The following is a 15,338-nucleotide window of genomic DNA, read 5'->3' on the forward strand; positions in this document are numbered from 1 at the left end:
AAAACATAATTTAAATAAAAATAACTATTTTTCAAAGAGAATTAGTGAGAGGAGTGGCAGTGCTCTACAGTTGTGCAAATCTTTTAAATAAGTGGCTGAATAGAAGAGAGTTGGGTTCACAAATATGTCTCTACATTCAATCTATTATGATACATTGTTTTGGTTGAAGCAAATGACAAAAATATGGAACTACAACAGATAAGTAGTTGGAAAAGAAAGAAGTATTTTAATAGCCCTTTCAGATATATTCTTCTTTTACAGTACAACAAACCTCAACAGGTAGTAGCTTCTTAAGGGTTAATTGTACCAGGGAATCTGAAACTATATCAATGAACTCTTCGTATTCTATTACCTTAATATTTATTGGTTTATTTTAAAATTTCACTGAATATTTTATCCATGCATTATTTTGCTAACATGCATTGATCATCTGGAAAACATTTAGTGAGTTATGCAGATATTTCAAATGCTGACACATTTCATTATACAATATCAAAAAAACACATTTGTTTATATTACCACCAATCTCATTATCATTGTCCAGTTCACAATGGCAAATAAAAGCTATCCATAGTGTTCTCAAATTCAAAATTCCTATTGAAAGCTCTAATTTTATCAACAAATTACTATTGCTTGTTTTGCTTTGGTGACGAACTCATTTTTGGTTCCTTTTTTGAGAAAATGTCTGCCAAATACCCAAGTTTGAATAACTATAGTTTTTCCTGTCAGTCATTCTTTCAAGTAAAAACCATGTGCCTGGAAAAAAGCAGTTAGTTCAGCTTGCAACTCAAACAACTGTACAAGAGCTTTTCCTTGAGACAACCATGGTAACTAGGTATCCAGTGGAAATGACTTATGCAAACTTCCCATTTAGTCACATAGTATATTAATAAGACATTTACCTAAAAGTCGAGGTTTAATAAAATCAATACTTTTAACCTCTTCATCAAGAATATTATTAAGTGAAACTTTTTTCCCCCAAAAAATTGACTTATGCGGTTGTGAAGATACAGTGCCCAGGAACACAGTTTTGATTCATGCTAAGGAGCCAGCAGTTTTACCCTCCCTTGCTTTTGCACCACTACTGCAAATGTCAACAAAGTGAAAATGGCAAAGAACATCTTAGTGTTATTATGAAAACAGTTTTGACCCCATGAAGCCCCTGGGGATCCACAGAGTATATGGACCACACTTTGAGATCTACTGACATAAAGGATGATGATAAAACTACCATTTCTTTTCTTTAGTACCCAGGGACCTTTTCTTAGGAGAACCCACAAAACTGAAAGTGAGACTTTTAACACATGGTTACTCAATCCACAGAGCTGTGGAAAGGTTCACTAAAGAGTATGATAAATATATGAATGACAATATGTACCAGCAAGTAGTTAATGGAGAGGAGATGGATTGAGAAGAGTGCAAAACAGTGGAGATTCTAAGAAGTCAGTGAGTGCAGAGCTGACTTTGGAAGGTGGAATTGAGAGGAGGGGCTGGAGAAAAGGGTAGGCAATGAGACCAGGCATGCACAAACACCACCAATTCACCCCTGCAGTCTGTGGGGCCAGGCACCTTCAGCTTGACTGTGTTGAGTGGTAAGGGCTTCTTACTTAAAGGTACAGACTGGGAAACCTACTTATAGACAACTATACTGAATTATTGTATTATAACATTTTTTGACAATGTTTTCCCTCAAAGTGGCTTGTGTATTTATTAATCTAATAAATCTGTCAGTCATTAACAAATCGAGTTTCTGTGAAAGAAAAAAAATCTTAACATTAGGTGAACCATTTCAAATAGTATTCTATAAAAATTTTGTTTTCAAGGCCAGCTTCTGGACCACACAATACAATTCCCAAATGAGGGGATGAGTGGATTCACACTGATGCTTAAATTTTTATATTTGACAGAACTAATGCAGTATATCTTGACAGCTATATACAGTAGCTTAATGCTAAGCTTTTTATGCTGAATATAGAATGGAATGAATTTTGCACCAGTGTTTTGGACTAGGAGGTTTTAAGATTCCTATTCACATTACACAGCAGTCTGAGGCTGCTTGATAAAACAAGCCTTGGCTTATTAACAACTGCTTCATAAAATGTCTCAATATTTAAGAGAAACCCAAGGCAAAGACATTTTGAAAATATACATTTTAACCAGAATCTGGATGCTAAGTAAACATCCTTTAGTGTTCAGCCAGAAAGATTTGCAGCTGTGGCATTTGTGACTTAACAAGATGAAGATCTCCATGCCAAAAGATAAATGATACCATAAAAGTTTCTTATCAAAAGAAAATACATTTTCAGATGGAATTGATGTTTTAAAAAAGGCTTTACACAAATTTGATACATTGTAAAAACACTGGAAGCTTTTAATTTGGAGTTTAGTATGAATACATGTGAGGCAATACTATTTTCTGTTTTGCCACTATGTTCTCTTTTTACAAACTGCAGATCAATTTCCTCTATAACAGCACCATTTTAGTTTAGTTTTGTTTGTAAATAAGGTTACTGTAAATTGTTAACTTTATAGTAGAATATTACATTCTAGATGAATTGACATCTAGGAAGCAATGAAATTGGAGAACTTCTCCTTTAAAAAAAAAAGAAATTAAAATTTTAACATTGTACCAAAATATGATAGTCACATTCTAAAATGTACATATATTTTTTTCACATGGATTAGATTCAGATCTCCCAAAGGGCATGTGGTCTCTATCAATGAGACTGCATGTGAATCCAGAACCCTGGTTTGATTTGTGCAGCCCAGCTAACCACTGAGTATAAACACCAACCCTGTTATAATTCAGTATGCAACTGAGCTAGTCTTCCACACCAGGAGAGGGGGGGAAAATCCCTCTTATTTTCTAAAGTTGCCCATCTCTATCCGTTTCTGTCGAATTGCCACAATTGCCCAGATAAAACATTTGAGAGTATGTCAGCTTTAATTAATGTAACATGACCTGATCATTTCCACAGTTAAGAATAAAGAAGTTTGCTTTCTTTAAATCCAAAGCTCAACCTGGAGATTATGCTAAGTTGCTTCATTCATAGTCCATACTCCTCTGCTCATGTCAGAAGGACAGCATTTGTCCCCTCTAGTGATAAACAAATTATACATGAAATCAATTCCACTTCACAATCATTTTCCCTATTGGGTATTATCTTTCCTTCCCTGCTCCCTCCAGTTAAGCCCGCATCCTGTAACTTGCTAATGAGCTGAGAGCTTTCTGTTCCAGGTGGCACCCCCTGCCTCGAAGTCATGACATTTCCCATTTCGAATGCTGCTGGCATTTTTCGACAGCTCCTGCTAACTAGCCTTTTTGACCTGCACTAAGAGGAACTCATCTGATCGAATCCTCTAACCTGCCAATCATTCCAGCAAATGATCTTCACAGTCACTCCCAAGGCAGGAATGGAAGGGGAAAAAAAAAAAAAAGGAAAAGCGAGTGAGAGAATGAGGGAGTAGGCAAGCGGCTGCCTCTGCAGCTACCTAATGAGAATACTTTAAGTCTCTGAGGCAGCTGAAACACTGAAAAACTGGTGGGAAAATTAGGACACAACTGAATGCCTGGCTCTGTAATTACTGATTTCTTTCCATCCTGAGATCATTTTGAGAGCAACACCTCTGAGATGTGCCAGTTTCTAAAGAACACAAGAATATCCTACCTTACGTAGAGAAAATAGATTTATTTCTCCTGCCACTATCAATATGCAATTCTCATAATCCCACTCTGTCAAACAGCATCCTTTGCAGAATTAATCATGTGCTATAAGCTCGTTAAGTGTGCATTTGTAAACTAGGGATGATTATAATATTTGCCACAGTGAAGAAAGAACCTCTTTTTTCTCAGGCATATTTTAAATGTTACCACCATTTAGGGGTGTTAATTTTTACATATTCACATAAAAACAAACAGGTATGGTGGAGGTTGGTATGGAGCCAGGGAGGATTAAAGTCTTGACACCGACAAAAAGAGGATAATCTGGGCATTTTTAACTAATACAGGTAAAATAATTTTTTTCCTTTCAGATTTTTCCTGCCTGTGCAGAATCAGTTTATTTAATTATATTTAAACTTAGTGGTGCCTTGGCCCACAGAATAAACCTATTACTTTAGGAAGAATGATCTGGGAGATGGTTAATTTGGCAATGGATCACAACTCTACATATCTTAATATGGAGTAGATTTGTTGACCAAGGAAAGATACAATATAATTATGTGTTATCATTATACCATTGTATGTGATAATGTAAAATAAATACTGTACATGATTTAATTGCACATTATAATCACACATCTTTCCCCATTTATAGTAATTAGGCCAATAGCCCCATTTACAGTAATTATTATATGTAATTGAGGGCATTTTACTAATTGCATTGAAAATGATAAACCAGAGCAATTAAAAATCCAAGGGCACTATATGTAATGCAAACTACATTAAGAGAATGGTGATAATTTAAAGGGAAAAAATTCACCCAAATATTGAAGTTAACAGTTCAGTATTTGATTCCACGCTTGGCATACAGGGTTTTTAAAAAAATTTTTTTTGGGGGGGTTATTTTTATAATGAGATACATTTCCACCAAGGACTCTAACTTTTGTATTGTTTTTGTTCTAGATTGTGTACATTATTTCCCTACATGGAAAAGTAACTTTTGATGTTATCTTCACAACTCAAGGACTGATGCAAAATTATTCTTTTTGGCTGTATGAAGGGTGTGTGTTTGTGTGTGTGTGCATGCGTAGGTTAGTAGAGAAAGCAGCTATCCTAAATTCCAAAAGATGCTCAGTAAACCATTCATTTGCACAACCAATTTGATACTCTTAAAAGCTTTATTCATGGAAGCAATTCAGAGTATTGCAAACTGTTCGTAAATTATACTTGTAATACTTTAGCTAAAGTGTTTAACTTTGCCTATCAAAACACATTCGGGTTGAATTTTCATTACATTTGCTATCTGTCTAGAATTTTAATGTGTCTAAGGACATGAAACCCTGGCTCTTGTCCCCAGGCCCCAGTGTCTAGCCCTCCCTGATCCCAGTCCCCATTTCTACCCAGACAAAGCTCCCATGTGAAGAATATCGCAGGAGGAGTGACGAGCATCCGTGGGACAGCGGGAATAGTTTCCAGCTTCTTTTTGCCTTCCCTTCTCGACATTGTCATTTAGACATTGTCCTCTGTGCATTCAAATGTCATCCCAGACCATCAGCCCACTTCAACTCAAACAGCCTCCTTTTATGCTTAGACACTTCTTAGAGTATCAGCAGACCACAAAGAATGTCTAGTGGGACTCAGCTGCTATACTGGTATTAATAATACAATACAGTACACTTAGGGCATAGACAATTCCTTCTGTATCCCAAATTCATAAGAATCAACATTAAATGAAAAGGAAAAATAGGGCACCTGAACTGTTTCTATTTTCTATATGTGACTGCTAACTTCCTTGTAATAAATATTGTGGTTACTAGTCACATCACAGCTTGGGCCCACTATTTATAAGAAAGCTTCACTCATATTTTGCTGCTGGCTAAATAGTCCCTAAGAAATTAATTTGGGTTTTAAGAAGTCAGAAGATGCAAGGGCTATTCCCCCCCGCCCCTCACCATTTTGAAAGTTCATTTGACCTGGAAATGCTGAATCACAAAAATATAGTCAATTTTTAAGGATCCATGGGTTGATGAACCAATTTGTGAAGCATCAACCAGTTTCCTCTCTTTTAGCCACTTTGCTTTTTAAAACCTTCAATCAGAGAAAAAAAAAAGAAAAGAAAAAAAGGGCAAAAAATTAGTATTTTTAGTTAAAAAAAATCACTCTAAATTCTTTGTTTTTAAGAAAAACAGTTAAATATTTAAAGATAATGGAGCTTCATTTGGGTAACATACATGGTTTAGTGAAACAATGTATGTGTGCACAAATTTGTGTGTGATGGCACAGAGAATTAATATGATAAAGCAAATGTAGCTAATGTAGTAAAATGTTAACGCTTTGGGGAGAGTGGGTGAAGGGTATCAGGAATCCTTGTGCTATTCTTGCATCTTTTCTGTAGACATGAAATCATGTCAATATAAAAAATACTAAATGCTTGAAGGCTGGGCATAGTTGCTCATGCCTGTAATCCCAATACTTTGTGAGGCCAAAGCAGGATGATCGCTTAAGGACAGGGGTTTGAGACCAGCCTAGACAACATGGTGAGACTCTATCTTTACAAAAAATTAAAAAATGATCCAGGTGTGGTGGTGCACACCTGTAGTCCTAGCTACTCAGGAAGCTGAGGTGGGAGGATCATTTGAACACAGGAAGTTCAGCCTGAGCAACACAGCGAGACCCTGTCTCTTAAAAAAAAAACAAGTAATAAAATAAAACAAAACAAAAATGCATTCTGAAGGAAGCATGATACAACTTTATTTTCATTCTGCTTTGTGACAATCCCAGTAGGTGGTGAGAGCCTACGAGTCCTCTGCCTACCCTTGCATGGGGTTAGTAGGGTGGTAGTGCTGGAGAGTACAGATCAGAGTTGACCCAAAGAAAAGAAGGGGTGGAGAGGCAGGGAAGGGACGAGGAGGAGGAGAGAAGAAACAAACTTGCATTAGCGTTTAAAGGACAGAACAGACTCCCCAGGGTAGAGAGGGAGCTAAGGTAAGGTGGGGGGAGGTAAGGTGAGGTGGGGGAACTAATAGCATTCCAGCCTCTTCTCATATGGGTATTCATAATATGCATCATGCATTTGAGGTTCAAAGTGCTGTCAATTTCCCAAGTAAGATGTATTTTTTAATTGGCAGTCATGTGGGGGTAATGGTAACAACTAGGGAATCTTTCAGATGAAACCTGCGAAGAACACTAAGTAAGGTTTGTTTCCCCTCTGAGCATCATTTCAACAATTGTTGTCAATTATATGAAGTAACAGAAATAATAAAACTGTAGCCATTTAATAGGAAAAAAAAAATTGTAGGATCATGCAGAAAATGGCAGTTTTTGCAGGAAAAACCCCAGAAATCTTTCTGGTACTGAAAGAAACCTAGATCTAACACTTGTGTTTCTTATATATTGAAAAGTGCTGATGGATATTATCTCCTTTTGTGTCTATAGTTGAGAAAATGCAACATACCTTAAAAGGACCTTTTGTCAATAGCCAAAAGTATCACACAATGAAGATATCATACCATCAGAACTGGAGTTTCTCTCTGTACTTGCCTGATTTTTCACTCAGTAGTATACAGGCCAGGCAAGGCACTTTCCAGCTATACTGCTTGCTTTCCAAAAGTTTCTCCAAGTTTCTGAATGGCTAAGCCCAGCAGTCTCTTCCAAACACTTCCTTAAAAACAGGTTGGCCACCCGGTTCTGGGCCCAGCTGACTGGATCAGGGCTCAGAGCCTGACCTCAAGGCAGCCTACAGTCAGCCAGCAGTTTCTATGGGGGTGACTGACACAACAGCTTCACTCTATACTTCATGATGATGGCTACATCAATCAGAACCACTCTCTGAGAGGGTTTGAATCTGAGGCAAAAAGAGGTCAGCAATAGACTGCCCCAGAAGTAGAGGGACAAAGAGAAATGATAATAAGCGGGATCCATGAATAAGCAGAAACAAGTCAGCAGAAGCCCTGAAGTGAAGGGAACATGAAAGCTGTGTTAGTTGATGCAGAGACAGAAAAAGTGAGCCGCCATAATGTCACAGCATGGAGGAGAGCAATAGGTGGCTGTTCTTTAGGAGCAGTTTCCAGAGTTGAGATGGCGGTTGAGATGGCAGACAGCTCTAGGTGGCCTACCGAGTAAGAAACACCGTTCTACTAACGTTCAGACAGCGCTGCCACAGTCTTAAGCACCAGTGCATTGTGTTCTGTCTAAAATCAGGTTTCTAAAAAAAATCTTTATCTCATTTAATTAAATTTCCTTGAGCATTCTACTCTGTTTACCTAACAGCCTACTTACAGGAGATTACTGCTTAATGACCAAGTAGAAAGTCCGACACATTTTTTTTTCATTATCATGTAATTCCTATATAATGTGGATTTGCAGAAATAAGAGGCTAAAAGGTAAGGAGAGGGTCACCAAAATATGCATGCAGTTAACTTCTTGCAATTGAACCAAATAAAATTCTTTCATGCACTAGACAAATATTTGTAAATTTATTAGGAATGGGGTCTGTGAACCAACTGATTCAATGAAAATAGATATTCCATAATAAGCACATACTATTTCAGAAAAATTACAAAACATAGCTAAAAGAGTAGAGACCTCTCTTATCCCTTATATTTAGCTAAAGGAGAAGTAGAGTGATCATGCACTTTCTATGCCAGTTTAGATTAAGAGGAAAATTAAGCTCACCGAGGGATGTGTTTGGTATCACTGTAAGCAAATGTAAGTGATACTAATGGATGTGGTATTCAATACAGCTTCCAGTCTTTTCCTTGGGGAAAATTTCTATGTATATTTAAGGCTCTCTCAGACTTTAGAAGGGTCTTACCCATCAGTGCTGATAAAATGAGTAAGAAGAATCTATGAAATCTTTACTAATATCTTTAGAGGATAACAAAATGTAAGAAGCACAGTATTTTGATAATCCAGTGGCACTTACCCCATTTTTAACTTAGGTGCTTATGGTTTTCTTCTTATTTAATTTGGTTATAAGACTCTGAAACCAAAATTGCTTTCTACTGCAAAGCCAAATGCATCTCATTAGATTTTCCACTAAGACCAATTTATGCAAATCTGGCATTATTAACTGAATAATTGAAGTGACCTTGGTATGCAAGGATAGAAATAATTTGGCATTGAGGTTTGGAAGAAAAATTAGGACTTGAAATATTCTTGTCTACTCAGTCCTCTATTATTTCAAAGACAGAAGTAATACAATGCATTTTCCACATTTACCTCTTTGTAACTCCCCAAAGAGAGGTGGTTAAAATGCCGGCCCACAGACTTAGTCTCCTCGAGCCCCCAAACCCTTTGGCCTCCCTCTCCTTCCCATTCTCTCTAGGCATTACAAAGAATTGGGACATTTGAGGAAATTCAAATGTCCCAAGATGCCAAAGCCTTCTCTAAACAGTCAATGAATTCAACAGCAACAGCAAAATTAAAGTCTAAGAAATTACAGATTTTTCTCTAAGGATATCTTATCTACGTAGACATTTTGCTCTATAATGTCTAGATGATATTCAGTATTGGTCAGAGTAAGGCCATTCCACAAGATATAATAGGCCAATAAATAGGCTACATTATTTGATCTCTAAGATGGCCCCATTTATTTAAAAACTCTGCAAAGGTGAGACATTAAAATAATTTCTTTTTCTGCTGACTGACAGAAAACCCGTAGAATCCATCTTCCCTGTAGCTTTTCTGAGAAAAAAGAAATTGAGTTGTTTCCTCAGCATTATGTTGAATCAAGCTGAGGCATTTGGATTGAAAGAAAACTACACCAACGATAATATTAAAGCTTTATTGGCCAGGCGTGGTGACTCATGCCTGTAATCCTAGCACTTTGGGAGGCCGAGGTGGGTGGATCAACCGAGGTCAGGAGTTCGAGACCAGCCTGGCCAACATGACGAAACCCCGTGTCTACTAAAAATACAAAAACTACCCGGGCGTGGTGGTGGGCACCTGTAATCCCAGCTACTCGGGAGCCTGATGCAGGAGAATTGCTTGAACCCAGGTGGAGGCAGAGGTTGCAGTGAGCTGAGATTGCGCCACTTCACTCTAGCCTGGGCAAAAGAGCAAAACTGCATCTCAAAAAAAAAAAAAAAAAAAAAAAAAAGCTTTACAAGTTGATGTGAAAAAGGCAAAACTCACAGAAAAAATATTTGTGTTGCTATCAAATAATTCTAGAGGAAAGCTTCTACTGTGTAGATATAACTGATATCTAGTTTAAAAAATATATGTGAAGAAAATATATTTTTACATTTTTGTAAAGGTTTTTATATACTAATGATTGTAGTTCTGAGCACCTTTTAAAAAATCTCTTTTCAATTAGCAACCTTTGAGACTTTCCAAGCAACACTTCTGTCCTGTGAGCTTGATTTGATTTCCCAAGGAGGAGCGGCGCTGAAACACGTTCTAGCAGCTTTGACTGCCTGGGCTCAGGTCAGGGGATCTCAAAAGAGCCAAGAAGAAGGAACACAGTCTTGCAACTGAAATTCAGGCTTGCTTGTGTGCATGTGTGTATGAGGCAGCAGCACAAATAAAGTCCACTTTTTTGTTTTGTTCCACTGAATTGGTTAAGGGATTTATAAAGCCAGGGCCCTCATTATGATAATGCAGGTTAAATACTTTTAAAAAGCATATGATGTAACCCTCATGAATCAAAACCATTCTCAATACCAGGAGGTAGCTTGTCAAAAACTTAGCCCCACTCTTTGTCTGACCAATTGAAATTCAGAGTGGAAGTACAAATGCAACCAAGAGTTGTGTTTTTTATTCTATAGGGAGAAATAACACGAAGAATGAAGACTCTTACCTATGGAGTGACAAGTTAACAGTAACATCTTCTGACTGTCATTTATACATCATATTTTATCTGGAAACCTTTTATCTCCAAATCATTCATAAATTGCCACCATGCCCCTGATAGGCCAAAACTGACCCCTATGTTGAGGGTATTCAAAAGCTAAGTCCAGGAGTAGCTCAAGATACTGGCAGTTTACCCACAAGACAATGTGTATAGTTTAAAATTTTCTCTCTTTACCATGCTATCAATTTAGCCTGTTAACATATTTCAAACTAAGAGAGGGAGGAAAGAAGAGGAACTACTGCAATGCTGCATATATCCTTTGAGTTACTTGAATACTTTTTATTTTATTTATTTATTTATTTTTTGAGACAGGGTCTGGCTCTGTCACTCAGGCTGGAGTGCAGTGGTGCAACCTCAGCCTCCCAGGCTCAAACCATCCTCCCACCTCAGCCTCCCAAGTAGCTGGGACTATAGGCAAATGCCACTACCATGCCCAGGTAATTTTTGTATTTTTGTAAAGATGGGCTTTCACCATGTTGCCCAGGCTGCTCTTGAACTCCTGAGCTCAAGCAGTCTGCCTTCCTCGGCCTCCCAAAGTGCTGGGATTACAGGCATGTGCCACCATGCCTGGCCTGAACACTTAATTACTGAATATCAGAACAAACACACACTTTTCTCTACAAATCAGCACATAAAAAGCCTTCCCCACAGTAACATTTGTTCTCTATTTGTTTCAGAGACTTGTGCTACATTAAGTGTATGTGTGTGTGTGTATATATATAAGTAAATTATATATATGTAAATTATATATATGTAAAATATATATAAGTAAATTATATATATATAAATATGTAAGTAAATTACATATACACTAAAAATTTTCCAAAAATACTAGGCACTTCCATCTGGCAATCAAGAAATACGGCCTTTTCAGAAGTTGCCATCCCAGGCTGGTCGTTATGTAGCACATGTGATGTGATGACTGGGCCAGGCTGACATGGCTAGAGGTTGCCATGTTTAGATTATGCTTCCTATCTGCAGAATAGTAGAGGACAAAGAATTTGATAGTAAAAGAGAAAAGCTTCATCACGATAAGGTCCGTACCAGGAGCCAGACAGGAATCAGAAATAGGTGAAGTGGCCCAGATGGGAGCTAAACTAAACTGGGGAGTCTACATCCCCTCCAAAGGAGGCGCCAATGATTTAGTTTCACGCAAACACTTCTGGTAGGAATGTGAAGGCGATATTGCTGGAGTTGCTTATTTTTCAAGGAAAACCAGAAATCTAGACTTTTGTGTATAATTTCCTCATTTTAAAATGAGAACAACTAATTAGAAAAATTGAGTGGACAAAAGAAAGTAGGTCTGTGGCTTAGAAACAGTCCAAAGTGAACCTTTTTCTAATCTCTGTGAGCAATGTGAGTAGTTAAAATGACTTGCTTATAACTAAAATGGTTTGCCTATGACAATATAAATAAAAGCATAAGATAAAGTATAATTTTAGTTAGAATCTAGTAGGTGCCTGAAAATGTGGAAATAACTGAGAGCATTCTATCTCAATAGAAGGTCTGATGAACGCCATAATGCACACAAGAGACTCATAGGATAGTTGGTGAAAAAACGAGTCTGAAATATTTCACTTAAAGAATCTGTTCAATAGTCATTAAATACTACTTTCCTGGTAAAGCGGGTCATCTTACCTGTGTGCTCTTGAGAATGTGTTGCTTGTCAGTGCTTGCTGTTTGATAGACTTTTGCCATAACTATTGTTTTTCCCAAAGGCCCGCATGCTTTCTCCAGCTTCTGGTTGCAATCTCACATTTGGGACAGTAAAAATAGAAGACACTGTGGACAGAATACGAAATTTTCATTTATATACGTATACACATTTATAATCATTTTTTTTTAATGGAGACTGAGATGCAGGTTTGGATGCCCAGTACACTGAACATCATGGTATGTTTTGATCTTTGAAATGCCAGGTGGTCGCAGGCACACACACATTTATACACATAAGCAAACATATGATAGGATGGTCTGTCTTTCCCTCAGAACCACAGCTCAGACTATCTCCCACATTTTTCTGATCTAGAACAATGAACTTAGATTGGGAAACAACATATTTTGCCCTTCCTTTGTTCCATTCTTTCATTCACTGGAAAAATATTTATTGAACCTCACACTGTTCTGGGAATTTCAGAATCCTGTACTAAATAAATCAGAATGAAAGGAAATCCCTGTTGTTATAGAGTCCAGTTGGGGGAGACAGGCAATAAGCAACCAAGCAGATATAATACATTAAAGAGTGGTAAATGTTATGAAGAAAAATAAAGCAGGGAAGAGAAATTGGAAGTTTTAGGGTGGAAGGAGGTCAGTGAAGTCTCTCCTGAGAAGGGACACTGGTGGAGAGAATCAAATGAGGTAAGAGGGCAAACCATGCATATGTCTAGAGCAAGCACACATATAAGAAGAGGAAACAGTGAGAGCTGACTTTAAGGAGGCAATAAGAGAAGCAGGCAAACCAGGTAGGAGATAACTGTAAAAATGTGGTTGAAAGATGATGAGTGACTGAGGGCAGGGTGATAGCAGTGAAGTGAGGAGCGGCATGATCCTGGATATACTGTGAAGGTAGTAACAACAGGGTCTGTGGAAGAACTGAATGTGGAGTGGAACCAAAAAAAGATGAGTTAGGGATAGCTTCCATCAACTGCAAGAATGATGCTGCTATTTACTGACAAGCGTGAGACTAGAGAAGGCGCAAGTTTGAGGGGAAAGATGAGTTCAGTTTTGATAAGATTAAGTGTGAGAGGCCTACTAGGTGGTCAAATGGAAATGTTGAGTGTCAGTTGGATATGCAAGTCAAGTCAGGGAAGACAGGACTGGAGATGGAAATTTGAAAACTGTCAGTGTACAGATGATATTTAAATCATGAGATGGGATGAGATCATCTAGGCTCCAGGGAGTCCATGCAGATAGACAGATCTGAGGATTCAGCCCCAGGACACTCTAATGTGAAAGGTCTGGCAGATGAAGAGAAATCAGCAAAGGAGCGTGAAGAGGAGACTTTAGCTTTCTAAACTAGAGGAAAGCAATGAGAGAATACTGTCCTGGAAACCAAGCAAAAGAAGTATTAGTAGGAGGAGATGGTTGTCAATTGCACTGAATCTTCGATAGGCTGGGAAAAGACCAATGGATAGAGGCTTCGAAAGCCAGGCATTGTGGACACAAAAGCCTGTTTGGAAAGGATTCAAAACAGAACAAAAGTCTAGGAACTGAAGGCAGCAAATCTTACATCTGAAATGGGTGCACCTGTTTCATTTTTAAAAAGATGGCACAGAGCTACATTAAGAGCATTATGCTGTTCTAGGATGATATATAGAACATATACAGGAATATGTGGGAAAATCGACAAACTCTAGAGCTAGAAAGGTCCCTGGAGACTACTGTGTCCGTCTTACTCGCTCCTTAAGTGAGAAATGGGAAGCCCAGAGAGACTAAGGCACTTGTCCAAAGTTCCCTGGCTAGTTAACAGTGGAGCTGAAGCTGCAATCCAGGTGGTCTGATTCCCAGTTCAGTGCTCTTCACACTGTACCGATTTGTTGGCCTTCTTTCACTGAATTTGAGTTTTGTGAATTAGCAAATGAGTGTAATAAAATCAAGGACTCTGTGCTATGAAGTGTATTTTGTTCATTTACTTTGACAAGGGTAGTACAGCTTCAATTATTCATGTAACTTGATAGTATACGCAGGAGAATGCCCTGTGGTGTATTTGGGAAAAGTAATGAATTTCTTCTAAATCAGTCCTCCATTTACTTCCCTGCAATCAAATATTTGAGAAGAAGTGGGACAAAGCTGTTGGGGTTTCAGGACAGAGGGAGAATAACAGGGTGCCACCAGAATTACCCAGCTTTAACAGCCAGATCCCCAGATAACTGTACCATTATTCTTGCTTTCTGCTTTTATAATTCCTGCTTCAGTGGTACACTAATACATTACCTCTAAATTTTGGTACTATGTAACCTGATGAGATTTTAAGGAATAGTATAATAAAGAAAGATACTACATTATTATGTATTATTCCAAAGCATGTGTCTGACATAAGCCCATAATTTCATTTTTATACGAATCCATGAAATGACTGCAGGGCTCTGTGTTACTCAGGCTCCAACAACACTTGATGCCCTTCTCTCGGGGTCTGATATATTACACTAGGCCAAGAAGGCTTAAATCTACTTGTAACTTATTTTTGTTCCCATCTTCTCCTTTTAACCTGATTTTGCTTCCTGCTTGCATAAGTGTTTTCCTCTTGTGGAAATTCTTTAGAAGGTGCTATAAGCCAGCTTTAGGAATGAGAGTGCTATGGATTGAATTGTGTCCGTCCCCATATTCATCTGTGGAAGCCCTAACCCCTAATGCGATGGCATTTGGAGATGGGGCTTTAGGAGGGTAATTAGGGTTAGATGAAGTCATAAGGGCGGAGCCCTCATGATGAGATTAATGGCTTTGTGAGAAGAGGAAGAGATTGGTCTCTCCACCCTGTGAAGACACAGCAAGGTGCCCTTCACAAGCTGAGAAGAAAGACCTTACCAGGAATCGAATCTGCTGGCACCTTTATCTTGGACCTCCCATTCCCAACAGAAATAAACGTCTGCTGTTTAAGCCACCCAGTCTACAGTATTTTGTTATTGCATTGTGACCAAACTGAGACAGCATGGTTCCTAAACTACAGCTTGGTTGCTAAGACAATCCATTTATTGGTTCTGTAACACTTCTTTCCAGGTGGATCTCCTCCTAAATCTCCTTGAAAAAGCAGCACGTAAGGGTATTACAGGTGCTGCTGCTACTGCTGCCACCGCCACTGCTGCCTTTGCCAGATGGTGAACTTTT

At 38.2% G+C, this 15,338-nt stretch overlaps 1 protein-coding gene across 3 annotated transcripts in view; it reads right to left on the bottom strand.

The window, feature by feature from the left end:
• The window catches only part of CDK14 (cyclin dependent kinase 14), a 589,453-nt gene that overhangs the window by 74,514 nt on the left and 499,601 nt on the right, over positions 1–15,338 (bottom strand). For all 3 annotated transcript variants that reach the window (XM_007982225.3, XM_007982233.3, XM_007982232.3), the window contains one exon: positions 12,153–12,296. In XM_007982225.3, the coding sequence (XP_007980416.1) occupies positions 12,181–12,296 (116 nt within the window). In that variant the 3' untranslated portion in view covers positions 12,153–12,180. The remainder of the gene's footprint in view (positions 1–12,152; positions 12,297–15,338) is intronic.

Source organism: Chlorocebus sabaeus, chromosome 21 (genome assembly GCF_047675955.1).
Source record: "Chlorocebus sabaeus isolate Y175 chromosome 21, mChlSab1.0.hap1, whole genome shotgun sequence".
Taxonomy (NCBI): domain Eukaryota; kingdom Metazoa; phylum Chordata; class Mammalia; order Primates; family Cercopithecidae; genus Chlorocebus; species Chlorocebus sabaeus.